At 52.6% G+C, this 16,862-nt stretch overlaps 6 protein-coding genes across 6 annotated transcripts; 3 read left to right on the top strand and 3 right to left on the bottom strand.

Annotated features, from left to right (window-relative positions):
- Positions 1-285: 285 nt before the first annotated feature.
- Positions 286-1,587, top strand: DSM5745_00875 (uncharacterized protein; the record flags this gene model as incomplete). Its single annotated transcript, XM_026742891.1, has 1 exon — positions 286-1,587. One exon carries the CDS (start codon positions 286-288, stop codon positions 1,585-1,587), a length of 1,302 nt encoding a protein of 433 aa, XP_026608736.1.
- Positions 1,588-2,033: 446 nt separating this feature from the next.
- On the bottom strand, positions 2,034-3,683 carry DSM5745_00874 (putative alpha/beta hydrolase; the record flags this gene model as incomplete). The annotated part of the gene is made up of 2 exons (XM_026742890.1): positions 2,034-3,470; positions 3,522-3,683. The coding sequence occupies 2 exons, from the start codon at positions 3,681-3,683 to the stop codon at positions 2,034-2,036; spliced, it is 1,599 nt and encodes a 532-aa protein (XP_026608735.1).
- A 636-nt stretch (positions 3,684-4,319) lies between these two features.
- Positions 4,320-5,720, top strand: DSM5745_00873 (Spo7-like protein; the record flags this gene model as incomplete). Its single annotated transcript, XM_026742889.1, has 1 exon — positions 4,320-5,720. The coding sequence occupies one exon, from the start codon at positions 4,320-4,322 to the stop codon at positions 5,718-5,720; it is 1,401 nt and encodes a 466-aa protein (XP_026608734.1).
- Positions 5,721-6,195: 475 nt separating this feature from the next.
- Positions 6,196-9,250, bottom strand: DSM5745_00872 (MCM DNA helicase complex subunit MCM3; the record flags this gene model as incomplete). The annotated part of the gene is made up of 8 exons (XM_026742888.1): positions 6,196-6,232; positions 6,298-8,357; positions 8,411-8,674; positions 8,728-8,833; positions 8,887-8,933; positions 8,998-9,049; positions 9,102-9,120; positions 9,178-9,250. 8 exons carry the CDS (start codon positions 9,248-9,250, stop codon positions 6,196-6,198), a joined length of 2,658 nt encoding a protein of 885 aa, XP_026608733.1.
- Positions 9,251-9,808: 558 nt separating this feature from the next.
- On the bottom strand, positions 9,809-13,339 carry DSM5745_00871 (putative translation regulator (Cya5); the record flags this gene model as incomplete). Its single annotated transcript, XM_026742887.1, has 1 exon — positions 9,809-13,339. One exon carries the CDS (start codon positions 13,337-13,339, stop codon positions 9,809-9,811), a length of 3,531 nt encoding a protein of 1,176 aa, XP_026608732.1.
- An 800-nt stretch (positions 13,340-14,139) lies between these two features.
- Positions 14,140-16,122, top strand: DSM5745_00870 (signal recognition particle subunit SRP68; the record flags this gene model as incomplete). Its single annotated transcript, XM_026742886.1, has 3 exons — positions 14,140-14,330; positions 14,392-15,531; positions 15,591-16,122. The coding sequence occupies 3 exons, from the start codon at positions 14,140-14,142 to the stop codon at positions 16,120-16,122; spliced, it is 1,863 nt and encodes a 620-aa protein (XP_026608731.1).
- Between the last annotated feature and the right edge of the window lie 740 nt (positions 16,123-16,862).

The raw sequence follows: 16,862 nt of genomic DNA, 5'->3' as shown, positions 1-16,862 counted from the left end.
ATGGTGAGAAGACGGGATGATTGACGTAATGCTTGATCAGTGGTGTCGGTGTCTGAGGCCCTTATCAGCTTACCTCTCTCACATGCCTCCCCGCATCATCCTCAACCGTCATCCAACAATTGCTCCGAATATCTATAGCGCCACGAGATATTAATATCCGCTTGCAAATGATTATCCTGCTGCATCGTCCCACTCCCGCTATGAGGTGCTGTGCTTGTCCTGCTTTTTTTACAGAGCTTCTGTGTGCAACTTGACGCAGACCTATGTGCCCGGATAGCCGCCTACATGTCCGCGACGTCGCTGCTGACGCTCCCATTCCTCGTCCTGGTCTCAATCCCCCTCGTCATAACCGCCTCCATTACCATCTTCATCTCTGTCTTAGCGCTCTTTCTCCAGCTTTCCGTCATCTCATTCGAGCTATGCTACGCACTCGTGACGAACCTCTTCACCATTCCTCCCTCCTCAAACTGGTCCCTCCTCAGTTTCAGCGTCTCGGGCCCGACCACCCCAGATAGACGCCGCTCATCAGATTATGGCCTCCGCCATACTCCGCTGGCCTTCCGGGGCCAAGGCCAAGGTCAAAGCCAAAGCCGGAGCGGCCGCCCAAATCTAGGCCCGCGGATGGGCTCCTCAAACGCGCTCTTAGATAGCCAAGATACACTTCCTAACATGAACCAAGATATCCCCTCTTACCTCGAGCATAGACACAGAAACGGCCTTAGCAGCCACCACAGAAACTCCTCAGGGTTCTTCGGCCTCATCAGCGGGGATGTAGACCGTGACTTCGAGGGCCTGGGCGGCTGGCGCTGTCCACCCTCCTACACGAAATCTCCGGGTTACCGTTCCGGCCGGGCAACGCCCTCCTCATCCAAATCAAACAGCGTCGGCGATGAAATCGACGACATCGCCTGGCTGTCCATGAACAGCCGCCTTGAACTCCCCTCGCAACCACTCCCTCTTATGCCCCGCCACAGCAACAGTGCAAGCTCACATAACCTCGTGCACGCGGCATATGGCGATACCTCCGTTCTCCCGGAACCTCAACCGCATCTTCCATGGCGGAGCCGCAGCAGGAAGAACAGTCTCGCGGGCATCCCATCAATCGTCTCAGCGGCCCCAGCAGCAGACCCCAAACGGAGCAAGAGCAAGGGCCAGAAGCGGCATCACCGGAGGTCAGCGACCACGTCCGCCCTATCTCTTTTGCCTCCGGCAGGATCTGGAGCCGCTCCAACCTCCCCATCGCAGTTCCGTCAGAGCCAGAGTCAGAGCTCTCACCACGGACAAACCCTGTCCCAAATGACCATGCAATCGAGGGCCGATGCCCTGCGCTCAAGGTCTCATACCTCTTTGTCTGACCACTGGATTCCGAATGCGGGCTTTGGCTTTGGCTCTGGCTCGATGGCTAGCTTTGCGAGTAGCGCCCCAGGAGCCGGTAGTTACTTTGCCCTGCAGCCGTTGAGCGCGAATGCCGGCGGTGGTCATGGAGCCCAGACGACTAGCAATACGACCCCGAATGAAGAGCGTAAGCCGGCTAGGGCTGCTAGGAAAGCTCAGACGCACCAAGTCCCAAGTTTAGGGAGTCGTTGAGACAGATATTCCATTTGCCCAAGATTGTTTAAAATCGACGTTCGAGCGTTGCTTGCTCTTTTCTTAACCAGACTACTTACTTCGTATCTGTGAAGATATATCATGACCTTATGACCCGAACTGTGTCTATGCTGAAATCTGCTGTGGCCTTTTGATTTCATGATACGCTTTGTCGTCTTTATGTGATGAGCTGATGACCAAAATAAACGCGACAGAATCGCATCTCTATTCGTATTCGTGCATACCTATATACTTCTATCGAAGCTGAAGGAGGTGTAACTGTCAAGCCTCCGGTCACCCATTCGCAATAGACATGGCCGAAGGCGTCCCTGATCTATACACCTATCAATACCAAACACAACACTTGCTCAAAACCATCGCTAAAGAAAAACAGAATGGCACCCTGTACAATATGTATGTTGAAGTGAGTATCATCACCATCACCATCACCGTTTAGCCCTATCTCTCTTCGCGACTTCTTCCATCTCTGAAAGAACGGAATCGTTGAACTGCTCCCACCCATCTAAGTAAACGTGGTGTCCTGAGTTTCGAATCATAACAACCTTAGCCGAGCCCTTATCCGCCTCGCGCTCAGCGGGCGTGGCATTTTCCAGGACACGGCGCTTCTCTTCTCTGATTTTGGCAGCGGCGGCCTGTCCACCCCGGTAGTCCATCCAGTCGTGGTCGCCGTACATAAAGACGACGGGGAGACCTTCTTCGCGACTGGTTTGAGTTACGTTTGGGGTGTCAGTCGGGGAGGATGAGTATGAGGGAAGAGACGGTGTGGAGGCGGGGATCATTTGTCGGCCGAGGCCTTGGATTCGGTGGATGAGAGGGCTGCGCGCGAAGGCGCCCGGTGCGAGGATATATGCGAGGGCGTACTCTCCGCTACCGCGCTGGCTGAAGATCGAATATGAGTAGTCGTGAAGGGCTTTCGCTTCGTCGGCGGGGAGGTGCGAGAAGCGGCGGGATGTCCAGCCCGAGACGAGGCGGGGCCCGAGGGGTCCTGCCCATCGGACAAGAGTGAAGGGTGAGATATTGGCTTCCCATAGGTAAGCAAACCATTTCGGGACTGTGCGGCGGGGAGGGCGATCTCCTTTAGAGGCGTCTGACGGAGGGCCCCTGAGGAGAATGTTATTGTCGCCCTTGGGCGCAGTGTCTCCGGGTGGCACTGCTGCGGCAGAAGCGGCAATGGCCGGTTGGTCTTGTTTTTGGGGCAAATCTGAAGACATGGCGTAGGGATCCTCTGGGATGCCGACGGGTGAAGCCAAGATGAGCTTGTTGAGGCGGCCGGGGTATTTGAGCGCGTAGTTCACCGCTATGTAGCCGCCCAGACTGTGTCCCAGGAGGGTGAAGCGCTCAATCTTGCGCTTGACGCGCCATTCTTCCAGCGCATCCACAAACCAATCTTCAGCCTCGCGGATCGCTTCCTCGCGCTCTTTAGCCTTAATGCGGAATGGTGGCCGCGTACTGCGACCCATACCGAGAAGATCCAGCGCATGGAGTTGCCATCCTGGCAGCCGGCTCAGAGGCTCAAAGTTTTTGTAGAAGAACCCTAGACCCGCTCCATATCCGTGGAGCATAACCAAGTGCTGGTCTGCCTCCTCGCCTACCCTCTCCACGGAGAACTCATTGAGTGCCCGGTTCTTGCCACTGAGCTGCACCATACTCGAGAGCCATCGCCGAGGGCCGTACGGGTCATCGGTGGAAGTAGCCGCGACCTCGCCCAGCTGACTCTGATCCGCCGATTGTAAACTTGCGGATTCGCCACTCGAGCCATTCGTCGTCTTTCCGGTTTGTAACTGAGTGGGCGGTTGATGTTGAAGGTAGGGGAGGTAAGAGAGGACCTTATGTTCAGCTGCGGCGGCGGGTATAGAAGCCCACTACATGAAGGTCAGCAAGTGGCAATCTGGCATCTGTGGAGGGCAACTCACCCACTGACTGAACCCCTCTCTGTAGCCTAGAGGAAACCAGGACATGGGCGATGGAGTCGCGGCAGCTCCGCGAGCGGCGTGGGGAACAGCGTCAGGTGCGGTATCCTGTTGATTCCGATTTTGTAACTCGCCTCGGGACGAGTTTAGTGATTCTGATGCCATTGAAGACGCCAGACGAGAAAGAGCGGAGTTCGGGGGGTTAAAGATAGAAGCCCTGGGAGGGTGTAGCGAAAGAAGTCGGTTGGGTGGCACTTTGTCGTTTGGTCGCGCAAACGTCAGAGTAACAGAAGAGAAGAGCTCTCCGTCTGTTACTCTGGGTCATTAATGATCAAGGGAGGCGAAGTACTGACGGAGAAAAGGCCGGTTATCAACTTATCCCCGAAACTCGACGTCAGCGCGAAAAACGAGCGAAATTCGGCGGATGCGGCGATAAGACTGGTCCGTCTATGGTCTGTAAATAGACGCGCAAAAGAGAGTCGATCGCGGAGTCGAAAGATCTCGAGGTGTTCGATGAAGTGGTGGAGTGCTCCGTGCCCGTGCTGCCCGCCAAAACCGATCCTCCCCAACTGAACTCTTACGTAGTAACGGAGCCCACTCTCTCCCCCGGGCCTTTCCTGCATCCTCGTCTCCAGCCTCCTCCCAGCTATCTTCCCATGCGATGTTCTAGCTCAGCGCTGTACAGCGGCCATGCTCTTTCTATCGACTCACTTCAGTTGCGCTTCCTTCGTACAATTCCCCGTCGCATAGCTGTCTTTCGAGACCCGCTGCCCTTAACCCACCTTACCTCTTCGTTTCATCATGGCCGCACCGAGCTTGGATCAGCTGGTCAAGGGCTCTCCAGCCCCCAGTAACCGTTTACGCTCGATCTCAGCGCCGTCTGCAGAACCATTGACGCCCGGTCAATCTTCCTACCCCTCAGCCTTGTCGGATTCATCGACACCTTCGCCTCCGTCCGCTCATGATCCTCTCTCGACCCTGCCTTCTTCGCCCCCGCAAATATATCTGAATCTGCTCATTCTCGAAAGCTCACTTAGGGCTCAGTATCTGGCGTTACGCGAACGCCGTCGGCAAAATACATTCTTCCTTCTCTTGCTAGCAGCATGGATTACATACTTTGGTTACGCGCTGTTCCTGCGTCCCCGTGAAGACGGGCGCGGAGTTGGAGGGTCAGTATACTGGGTTGTGGAGATGTGGGAACGGGTTGCGCTTCTCGGGGGTGTGGTAACAGCACTCCTGGTCTGGGGCACTGGACAATGGGAGCGTGGAATCCGGTGGCCCCGGCGTTGGCTCGCCATCGCAAACCGCGGTCTACGGACCATGAACACCAAGATAGTGGTTATTCGAGGCCCATGGTGGCAAGAGTTGCTCTCATACCTCTCGTTTTTGTTCCCATTCTCCACGCCGTTTTTCTCCTCTGCAGTAGGAGATTTCCACTACCTCGACCGACCTCTATCCGAAAAGCGCAGCGGCCGCGCTTCCCAGCAGTATTATTACAATATTGACCCAGAAACTGGGCTTGTGGAGGAAGACCTCAGCCCCGGAGGAGACCATATTCGACTTCTTCTGCTGCCGAAGTTGTTCTCGCCCGAGTTCAGAGGTAATTGGGATGACTATCGCACCGACTTTTGGGACAAGGAAAACGAACGACGCGCTCAACTTCGCGAGAAATTGCGCCAGAGAGAGCGCCAGATAGCTCGACATGAGAGGTCATGGTTCTGGTGGACCGGTATTGGCTGGAAGGCGTCGCGACGTCGTCGTCTCGCCGCGTCCACGCTACATAGGTCTATTGAAGGTGATAAAGGCCATCGTCACCACCATCATTCCCACCCAAGCATCTCCAAGTTAGCCCACGAATCAAAGTCACCCCTCCGACGTTCGACGCGCTCCGACTCCCATTCGCGTACTCCCTCGCGCAGCACCACTCCCATCGACACGGATGACCGACCCCCATCCAGATCTGGCTCCGGTCGACCCCGTCGAAGCAGCCTCACGCCATCTACTCCTGGGTCAAGTACCGAACAGGTCCCACGTCGAAAGAGGGCCGGGTCGAAGACATTGAACCGTGGCTTGTCTCCCTTGACGCAAGCGCAGATCCGGGAGGGCGTACGCCCGCCTTCCGTCTCATCAGATGACTCAACCTCAACGTTGGGTTTGACGGTAGACAAGGAGAAGAAGAAAGAAGACAGTTTGGAAGGCTGATGGCGCTCACTGCGGCTTGTCCTGACATTTCGGCCTTGTTTTGTTTTCATATTTATATACTATACCCAACATAATTAATTTCGGCTGCATATGGGGTCTTGGGTTCGAAGTCCCCTTATATCTCATCTCATGTCTTTCATCTTAAGTCATTTTTAAAGCCCGTATTGCTGATGTGCTAGCATGACGTTCTCCATCGAATCATATACTCAGTAAGACACGAACTATGAACACAACGTAAACTTTCATAACTCGACTGCAAGGAACACAGGAACAGTGGAACTTTATTTGCATTGCATATCCGCCCTGACACCGCCAGAACGCCGGTAAAATGAGCCATTAGATAGGAAAGTTTATGATAAAATATAGCTGACAATAAACAGGGAATCCGAATGCGTTATATCCATCACCATCCAATTTGAAAACAGGTAAATATGACTTTCGTCATGTGAAGATACTAATAATGCTGATAAGTCGTCTAAATCCTGTAAACGGTGTCGTCGTCTTCAAGGAACCTGTTGGGAAAGAAGACACGTTAGTTCATGTCAAGCAAAGCAGGGACACAGCTGTAAAGACTTACATCAATTCGTTTCTCTCGTTCATGGCCTTCAATGCCTCGATCGCCTCAGCCCGCTGGAAGACCGCTGACTCGCCTAGAGCGCGAGAAGAGCGCACAGCGGTGTTCACGGCCCCAATGAGCTCTTCGACGTCGGCAGTGTCTGATGAAGAGAAGAGCGTGGTACCCATCAAGGGTCCCAGTGCTTGTCGGAAGACAGTCAGGCGCGCGGGCATGATTGTCTGGGAGGACGCAGAAGCAGATGCATTGGACGAAGCACCCTGGGATTGTGAGGTATCTGTTTGGGATTGGACGAGTTGTGAAGCCGGGCGCGACGATGCAACGGACATGCGAGTCTGGCTGGACTGAATCCGTTGGCCGCGGGGGCTGGCGCTGTACAGGCCGTCTCCGTCAACAGAGACGTCGTCACCCTCAGCGTCCATTTCCACGTCCTCATTTGCCGAAGAACGGGCTGCCGATGCGCGGGTCCGTAGGGTTCTTCGGGTGGTGCGAGGGGTGGCGGAAGAGGTGTTTGTAGGGGTGCGGTCGTCGCCATCATCGTCTGAATCGGAACCGCTTGATTCAGAATCGTCATCGAAGGTGGTGACCTTTCTTCTCTTGCGGCGTTCGTCCTCAACGATTTCCTTGAACATGGCAAAGCGCAGGATAGACTCCGCCACCTTGGCATCCTTCTCCTCAACCCGGCTTGACAGACGGGATTTGGCATGTGCTGTTGAAAGACGGATGAGGGTTTCGAGGGTACGGGCCGTTATTGGCGATGTTCGTCGTTGGTTTGCCGATAGCTCGTCGTTTCGTAAGGCAGAGTAGGTTCCAACGATGTGATCAGCAGCGCCCTTTGTCAGGACAGGCTTGATTCGTGACTTTGCGTATTGGATATATTTCTTGATGAATGGAATGCTCAAGATCTCGACGTCCTTCTTCCGCCCTCTGCTTGAGTTGGCAATACCAACATGAAGCATTGAATTAAACTTCTCGAAGACCTCGGTGGGTTGGTTGGCGTCCTCGGTGTCATCGATACCAACGCCTAATGTCTGGGTGAGCTGTTCCCGTACAGGGGCGCCTTCCTCCGTGCCGGGTTGGCGATAGCGGTGCATGCGCAGAACGTGCTCAGAGACCATTCGGTCTCTAGCATCCTCGATGTCATCTGTCACGACGAATAGCAAATCGAAACGTGACAGCAGGGAGTCGGGCAACGCTATGTTCTTGTGAGGATCCTTGTGGGGATCATATTGGCCATAAATAGGGTTAGCTGCAGCCAGGACACTACAACGAGCATTCAGACTGGTGTGAATGCCGGCTTTGGCAATGGTGACCGTCTGCTGTTCCATGACTTCGTGAATAGCCACGCGGTCAACATCGCTCATCTTGTCAAACTCATCGATGCAAACAACACCCCTATCACCCAACACCATAGCACCCGCCTCAAGCCGTCGTTCGCCCGTCTCCTTGTCAGAGGTGACAGCTGCCGTGAGACCAACACCAGAAGATCCTCGACCAGTAGTGGCTATTGCGAGGGGAGCGGTATTTAAAACAAAACGGAGCATTTGAGACTTTGCAGTGGAAGGATCACCAACCATGAGAATGTTGATGTCACCACGCAAATGCGTACCATTGTCGAGATTCTTCTCCATACCCCCCAAAAGCATGAGTAAAATAGCTTTCTTGATGTAGTCGTGACCGTGGATACTGGGAGCAAGGGAACTGGATAGCAACTCAAAGAGGTGCTTCTTCTTGGAGACCTTGTTGATGTTTCGGATGTCGGTGTCGGTAATAGTTGCCTGAGCGATTCCTCCGCCAGACTTTGATGATAGCTGGATTATATTGTTCGCCATGACGAGCGTGCGGAAGGTGGAAGACCCAGAGCTGGCGTTTCGGTTTCCTAGAGACCTATAGATTCCCACCAGCTGAATTCTGTCTCCGGGCTTTGCTCGATCAACCAAGTCGTCGTCAACAATAACGTCAACGCTCCGGGGGAGTTGACCGGCAGGAGCACGTTCGGGCATTTCCTGAATGGAGATAGTTTGGTGATCCATATAAGTAGAATAGCCGTATTCTGTGATGAGCTATACCAAGGAAAAGTTAGTCAGATGAGTGAGACGAGTGTCGAAATACATACCGGGTTCTTGTCCTCATCCTCCTGGGGATAGATGTTCATATTTGTCGCGCCACTGGCTGTCATGGTCTGATCTCTGTATTTCCTTGTAACGAACCTGTCTTTTCGCTCAACGTAATGCACACTCTGGATGATCTTTGGTCGGACTAATGAGCATTTCGTGACAATGCCTTCAAGGGAAACCATCCGGTTAAGGTGTGAGGATCCGAGTGTCCTAGGGTTACATGAGTTCTCGCCGAAAGCACCAACATAAGCGCAGTAATAGTTCTAGTTCGATGTTAGACAGCTTGGCAGCTATCAGCCAAGTGGACAAAGCTTACCACTTCGTCCGCCGTTTCACTCGACGGGCGACTAGGAAGAGTCTTGATGACATCCTTGAGCGCTCTGTCGAATGCTTGTGTCCAGTCAAACGGAGATGTAAGAAGGCTGCAAGCTAAGTGAGCAAAATAGGCACACAGCACGTAGACATTGCGTCTTACCCATCCGCCATCTCACGGTTGTGTGCTCGAATTTCATCGATACTAACCTATATACGGAACAATTAGGGCCTTGCCAAATTTGCCAATGCGGTTATCAGGAGAGAATCGTACAATTAAGCGGCGCAGTTTCCGATTCAGCATCAAAACAATATCTGCTCGGTAGCTGCTCGATTCAGTCAGGTCAGTTCGAGCGTAGGAAGGGGGTGCCGACGGACCTGCGTGCTCTAGCATCGCCTAAGGGAAAAGCTGTCAGTAGAACGTAATAAGACTTTGGCGTTGATTAATACTTACTCGGGTCGAGAAACTCAACGGCAGCGCGCACTCGATCTTGAGCGGCCTCATCGCGGAGTTGTGCTCCATCCATGATGAAGAGTTATCCCAGCGATGGCAGGATAGAGTAAGGTGGTGAGGCCGCGTACTGGAGGCGTTAAACAGAATTATGGAGGACCTCTTTTTCGATTGAGGACGGAATAAATTGATCAAGCCTGAGGGCAGTGGATCCCGGTGCTCTGTTGTGACCAAAAGATCATAGGAAGGGTGGGATGGAGATTCTTCCAAAATGCTAACGCGCAGTCCTAATTCGGCAAAATTGAAACGCGGTCCACGACGCGTTGATGGATGACTAAGCGCTGGTCATTGTGCACCCCCATCAATATCCACCTGTCTTGTTAGCCGCTTGGGAGTGGGACTGTGGTCAAGGATGCTTGTTGAAAAAACAGGCGTGCCTTGGTTATATGCAGGCAGACCAGAGGGTAATAAATATAAATGCTTGTGTTCAATCAAGGGCGGACAAGATTAAAAGTCTTTCGCTTTCTAAAGAGATATGTAATATAACAGTCGTATCCTAGACTACAGTATGGTACATGAAGGTCTTCTATATATACAGTTCAGATTCATTGCTTCCTCTCTTTCAACACCACGATCAAGGTGATTCGTCCCTTTTAGACGTATCGTCCGGCTTCGACTCTAGAGTTTCGCCTTGTTGGCCGGTGAGCTCATTCGCCTTTTGATGTAGCTCCTCGGACAATCCCAATTCGGGATGATTTTGAACCTGCCCCTCCTCCGAGGCATCGTGTGGCTGCTGATACGCCCCTGGAAGCTCGGGCTGCTGATCTGCCGGCTCCGACCTGTTGTACGGCTCCGATGTCAATGGATGAATATCCTCTTCCTCCTCTGGTAGCTCGTGCAGTTGCTCATGTGCCTCTGATGCATCATGCTGTCCCAACTCCGATATAATCTCATCTGCTTGCTCCGCAACATCGGGCTTTGGAATCTCGTCCAACAAGTCATCCGATAGCGATGCATCGTCCAGCGGTTCATCCGTGGGTACTTCGCGGCCAGTAAACAGTGCCGATTCTGCTTGAAGATCAAATGCGTCTTCAGAATCCACCGTTAACCAGCTTGGCTGTTCGGACTGGTGGGTTTCTGCATCGTCGGCGTCTGCGCCCGGCGGCAGTCCGGTCGTTAATGGGTCGATCCGTTTTGCCGCGTTCGGTAACCTGCGACGACCACCGACCCCGAGAACACCACCTGTCCATACAAAACGCTCCTCTTCAGGATACACGCTATCCCAGCGTTCAGTGCGACCTCGCAGCAGAACACCTTGGAATTTCTCTTTTAGGCGTGGCATTGCAGCAATGGCCGCAATGGTATTAGGAGCAGCATCATTGAGAGCGCTAAGTTCGGCGGTTCCAACTGTGATACTGTTGTCCCGCACCCGCAACAAAGCAGCTGCCAGGTATACAAGGGTGACATATGTCGGCTGCATGAATTCAGGATACCTCTTGCTCCAATACTTTCTGCCCCTCGGTCCCAACATACCACGCGGCTTCGGGCGTCGCTTTTCCATCAGGTCAATAGCAGCAGTCACGCCCGAATGCTTGAAACCATGGGCGTTCCGGAAGTGGTTCCAACCTGGGAATGATGGCATGAACTTTTGCTCGAAAATTGTAAAAGCTCTGAGGATGTTGGCCGGACTATCGGTAGCCGCCAACATCTGGACGAACGTAGACCAATTGTAGGTCGTCAATGAGAAACCGTCCGCCTCAACTTCAGCTAGAACATCATCTATTCGAGTGACCATGTTCCGATAAGTAAGGGATCGCATGTATAGCGTCAAAGGTCGAGAGAGTTCGAAACGGTACGCTGGGAGTAGCCGAGGTCTTGTGGTAGCGGAAGAGGTGCCTTGCGGGTTCCAGTAACGCTCTGTTAATGGCTTGCCTAGTTTGAGAGCTTGACGATAAGCTATTCTCCAACAATCATCCACCTTCTCGAATTCGTCTGCCTTTAAATGTGCCAGCATTAAGTTTGAAATGAGACTGAGTGGAGCCTTCTCTCGGGCTGCCTCAACCGACAGGCCGCGAGCCTTTGCATACTCGTTGAACAGCGTTCCGACCCGCTCAAGATTACCCTTCTTCGCATACTGCGCAATGAGACCATCGTAGTAGTTCGCGGGGTAAGCTGTAGCACGTGGCAATCTGTGAGCACTAAACTTATGAAAGACTTTCACAAGTTGCGTGGGATTAAATTCCTTAATGATATCGGCGAGGAGTCTCTCTGCATGGGTGAAATGAACAGCTGAGAGATTAAGACCACCTTCTTCTTCCTGAGCCTCATGAGTAAGACGCAAATCTCGTTGCAGCTGACTCATTAGATGAAGAAAGTGCGCGCCTGGCCCAGATTGTCCGAACCGTTCGTTGATCTCACGAAGGATGATGTGCACCATGTCACGATTGCGCTCCCTGACATAGCCGTACAGAATGAGGACATAGTGGAGTTGTGCGGCATGCAATTGGCCATTTCGACTTAGTGTCCTAAGTATGCGACGCGCCGAGTCAGTCTGTCTGAGCAGGACCAAGCTGGTAAGAAACGCGGCGTAGGTCATGTCGTCGGGCCGTATCCCGGCGGCATCTATTCGTGAACGAATCCTAGAGATTGATTCCAAGTCCATTTCGAAGGCATAATTCCATAGCAGAACGTTCCACATCCTCACCTTCGAGCCAACTGCATCAATGCTAAGGCAAGATTCTGCAAAATCCTCTGCCATTTTCATATTCTTGTTGCTACAATAGGCCTCGACAACCGTATCGAGCATAGGCGTCGTCAATTGAACCTTCTGCTCTTTGGCCATGTTGAGCGCCTCAAGGACTGTATCGATATCACCCCGATGTGCGCACATACCCATAATGATACCAAATGAGTAAGAATCAAGCTTCACTTTGCGCTCAACCATCATCTTGAGGCGCGCAAAACAACCCCTCAGATCACCAGCATTGGCATACGCTGTGAGCAAGATATTCCAGCAATGTGTGGGCGGTCGGCGGTTGGTTTTCCTCCACAGCTTGCCAAACTCAACCAAAGTCGCGTGTACATCGCCGGTCTTAGCATGGACATGTAAAAGGTGTGCACGCATTTTCCAGGCCTGTGCAGTCACCAGCTCTCCATAATGTGCCACATACTGCTCGAACAACTTGGTGACATTTGGGGAATCAGCATTCCTCGAGAAGACAGTAAGGGCATATCTGTAGGCAAGTGCGGGCGGTTTTGAATGGTAACGCGAGTATTGATCGAGGAAGTACTCAACGTTGGCAGTAATGTTGAAGTGTACAAGCTGTTTGAGGAAATGATGAAGTATCTGGGTTGACGGAGGCATCTTGTCCATGAGCGAGTCGAAATCACGGTAAATGACGACAGCTCGAACAAACGTGGATCTGCGCTCAGAAGACTGAAGGGTCTTAATGAGGTTCCAAAATTGATTGTGAGTGAGAAAACCTGCCGAATGGTAATCTCGGAGAAGGCGCAGAAGAGCGTCCGTCGATATGGTCTCAACAAGATTTGAGGTTGCAAGGATCTTGCTGGTCATGTATTTGATGAAAAGGGGCCATGTTCGCTCTTCTTCAACCGTGTTGTTAACTCGACTCTGGAGTTGCAAAGACAAATCAGGCAGGTTATTTGATAGTAAGTTGATGTCCAGTAATGGGAGTATGCAGTCCCATAGCTTGAATCCATCAACTGGGCATACGGCCTCATACAAACTCTGGGCGACGGACCAGTTGGCCCTATCTATACAGTGAGCCAGAGCCATCGCCCAACCCGAGAAACCATGGCCATTTGCCTCCGTCTGCTGACAGACGCTTGCCACCTCCCCCCATTGCCCCGTTGCAAGATGGGATTTCAATATGTTTGAATAGTCCTCGGCGGAGCGAGATTCTAAAGCAATGTTGAGGAACAAATGCTTTGCTCTTGCGTTATCTGTTTCATTTTCGGATTTGCTGTACTCCGCGAGCAGAACCTTGTTCAAGTCAAGGGGCTGGCCAGCAAACATATAGAGTTGCCACGTCCTATCAGCCTGGCCGAGAATCCCTCCTTCTTTTGACAATAATTCCATGAGACTATCTCTCGCCCAACTGTCGGATCGGCCCTCAACGTCTTCACTGATCACAGGCTGTCCCATATCATCTGATGGGCTAAAATCGCTTTTCGAGGCGAAGGTTCTGCAGACGAAAACGCCATTCCTCCGCCTCCTTCGCGACAGAGTGCTTCTCGAAGGACGTAGTAAGCAACTGGCCATAAACTCCTGCGTCTGATGGGGATACAGAAATCCGAGTGTCGGAGCCGGATGATCGTTCGTAGCTTGGTCAGCGCTTGCATTCGAATCACGCGACCTCAGATTTCCCCGGGGAGCAAGTCGCCATTTTGGATATTCAGAGCGGCTGCTGGTATATTGCCCGAGTCTTGTGCAGAGGGACTTTCGGCTTCGCAGAGCACCATTGGAGTCTCGGAAGAAACGCCTCCCTGCGTGTTCGACACATCCCGCTGTCCGTTCCAGCATCCCCTTCAAAAGCCTGGTTTTCGCCTGAGTTTTCACCGTAACTGCGTTGGATGGGGCCGCATGTCGCTTCTAGTATTCCCTGGGAAACGGACCAGTCAATACCTAAGCTTGTCGAATTGACGCGGAGATGGCGAAACCAACCTGAGTGTTTGGCCTATCGTTCGCTTAGCTCGGATTCAAGCCCCGTTCGAGAAGCTCAACAATGAAAATAATTGAGCAACAGTTCGCAAAATAATGAGTGGCGGGTTTAGCTTGAAATGCGCGGCGTCGACACGGTCTCGAAATTTCGGAGTCAAGCTGGGGGTCGGCGATAAGTTTGGCCGGGACATCATACGGTTGGTAAGATCGCGACAACCTCCACTTCGCGGGGGTGAACACCTTCTCAAATCACAGCCACTTTTGCAGGCAGCACTCCTGTCGTCATGGAGATTACCGAGTATATCTTTGCTCGACGAGAGGAGGTCCTCATTGCCGGAGACTACAACGCTTATCGTGCACACACAACCCGCAGATTGCACAATATCCGCAAGAAGCTCGGACAGACTACTCCCAAGGGCCGGAAGTATACCACGAAGCCTCCTATTAGTGCTGAGGATGTCAGCCAAAATGTGGCGTACGTTTCCAGGCAAAAATCTTTGTGTTGTGACCACGTGCTAATGAGCAATCACTGGCAGAAATGTTCATTTACTACTCCTCAGCGCAGAACGGGCCTGGGCTCAAGCAATGCATATGAAGTCAACACATTCGGCAGACCCATCAGCGAAGGGGATCTCCGGTGCTTCCCGGCGCCATATCATCTCACGGCTGAGCAAAGCGGCTGGATACGCTAATCAGCTGGTCGGCCTCCTCGAAGATAAAAGCGGCTCTGGGGCTACCGACACGGACATTCTTGAAGCACGGGCCTACTTGAGCTCGCTCCTGGGAGCTTCATACCTGGAGAAGCGTAACTGGGAACAATGCGTTCGAAGTTATTCCGTCTCGCGGGTCATCTACTCCGCACTAGGTCAAGCAGCAAAGAAGGATGCATTCCGTGACCTTTTGTCCGGCAACATTGACCCAAGTCTGCGATACGCCGCTTATCAGATGAAGCTTCCCCGAACCAAACCTATACCCTCATTGGCCATTGAGTACTTCCCTGTCGACTCCGGTATTAGGTCGGAGGTCGAGAAAGCCGATCCCAATTGCTTGAAGGAAGACGCCGCCGGGACTCGAAGAACTGCCGATGGGCAAGTCCACGAACTGCCTGAGACTGTTACGTGGAGATCACGCACTGTAACACTGGAAGATGCTGTGATTTCCCAAGCACTCGCAGCGGCGTCGGCCGAGGAATCGCGGCTAGCCGCTTGGTTGAATGCTGAGGGAAGCTCCGCGTCTTCGAAGGACAAGGCTGCGGCCTACGATAGCGTGATCATTGCCAGTCAGGATGCGGTCGATGCCACCAAGACTGCCATTGACGACCTGGCGAACGAGGGAGTGGATCCAGGTGACAAGAGAATGCAGAGCTTGCAAATAACGCGGACCGCTGTGAATTACGCATTGGTAGGCTGGAGAACTGGACGTAACCGTGTACTATGTGGGGAGAAAGACGGAATCGCCTTCGAACCCGGTCGGATGCATTCATCGAAGAACAAAAAGACAACCGCTGAGCAAGATGCGCCCAGCGGGAAGAAGTTGACCTGGCTGCGTGAGAGAGTGGTCCTGTGCGATTCCACTCTGCAAAGTATCGAGTTTATCCTCGAACTACCTGGTGTCGCCGCAGACTCAGACTTCGTCCGGGAGCTCGAAGTTAAGCGCAACTACTTCCGTGCATTACGGTATGACGAGTCAGACAGCCCTTCATCAATCACTTGCACTAACATGAATTACTCTTTAGGTCCCTCGCAATCGGCCGCTCCCACGCCCTCCTCGGAAAGTCCCAAAACGCCCTCGCACTCTTCTCCCAAGCTCTCTCCCTTGTATCCGAAACCGCCGCATCAATCCAATCCACAACCACCACCGCGATGGACATTGACGGCCCCCCACGCCTAGACATCTCCCCAGCCCAAGTCAGCTCCCTCGAGCACGAGCTCCGCGCCCTCGTCACAAAATATCAAGGCCTGGTGACGCTCGAGAGCATATCCGCGCAGGAACAATCGTCCAACAAGTCTACCATCCAGCGCCCGCTCGTCGAACGCCTGCACGAGTACGCCGGCGATAGCCTCGATCTGGATAACCTTGTGCCCTTCCCACCTGAGATCAGTCCGATCCCCGTTAAGCCACTCTTCTTGGATGTTGCGTGGAACTACATTGGGTATCCGCGTGAGGGCAAGGCTGCCGTTTCGTCGGCTCAAGCCCAGGCCCAGGGCGAGCCAGCGGCTCAGGAGAATAAGGGTGGGAAGCGTGGTTGGTTCGGGTTTGGGAGGTAAGGCGATGTGGTATTGCGCGTCGTGTGTTATACGTCACGACTGGCCGCCCGCATCCTTGTATGCATCAATTGAGTACATGTTAAGATCTATGACTTCGACTACTTTAACTACACGTCAGTATTTAGCGTGGCATATCTCTTCGCCATGGTTATCGGAGTTGAGAACAATTAGAATCGGCCACTGCCTGTAACGCTGCCTGATCCTTCTCGTCGAGGTAGAGAAACATCCCATCGTCCCCTTATCAATGCCCGATAATTCAAGCCTGCATGCTCCCTATCTACTAACCCGATATATGTGTACTCCCCATTCTAATATGACCACGATAAAATATAACAACGCTCTTAGCAAAAGAATCTCATTATTAGTATTAATATAAGTAACATCTAGGTCATCCGAGGGCTTCAAGTGTGACAGAAGAGTATAGATCACACAATGCAAACAACTCCACATGGCTCGTTCCCATTCCCATATGTATGACATTGACATGGGCGTGGTTGATTTTATCCCAAGCCAGCCAGCCCAACGTCACCCGAAACTCGAGAGCTCAAAAGCTGCAGGTATAGCCGGCAATCCATAAATATCCACACACAACAAAGAAAGAGCATGTTTAAACAGCAGAATGATACCCGGTCGGACAGTAGCGGTTTGATCAGTGAGAATAGTTACAGGGGAGAAGGGGAAAGGGTGGGGAAGAGGAAGAGGAAGAAAATCCCTTGGGTTGTTCCATCTCCAGGACAGAA

This window comes from Aspergillus mulundensis, assembly GCF_003369625.1.
Source record: "Aspergillus mulundensis strain DSM 5745 chromosome Unknown scaffold_0, whole genome shotgun sequence".
NCBI classification, from domain to species: Eukaryota; Fungi; Ascomycota; class Eurotiomycetes; order Eurotiales; family Aspergillaceae; genus Aspergillus; species Aspergillus mulundensis.
Note: the sequence above shows the minus strand (reverse complement) of the source record. Positions and strands in the feature narration are given on the sequence as shown.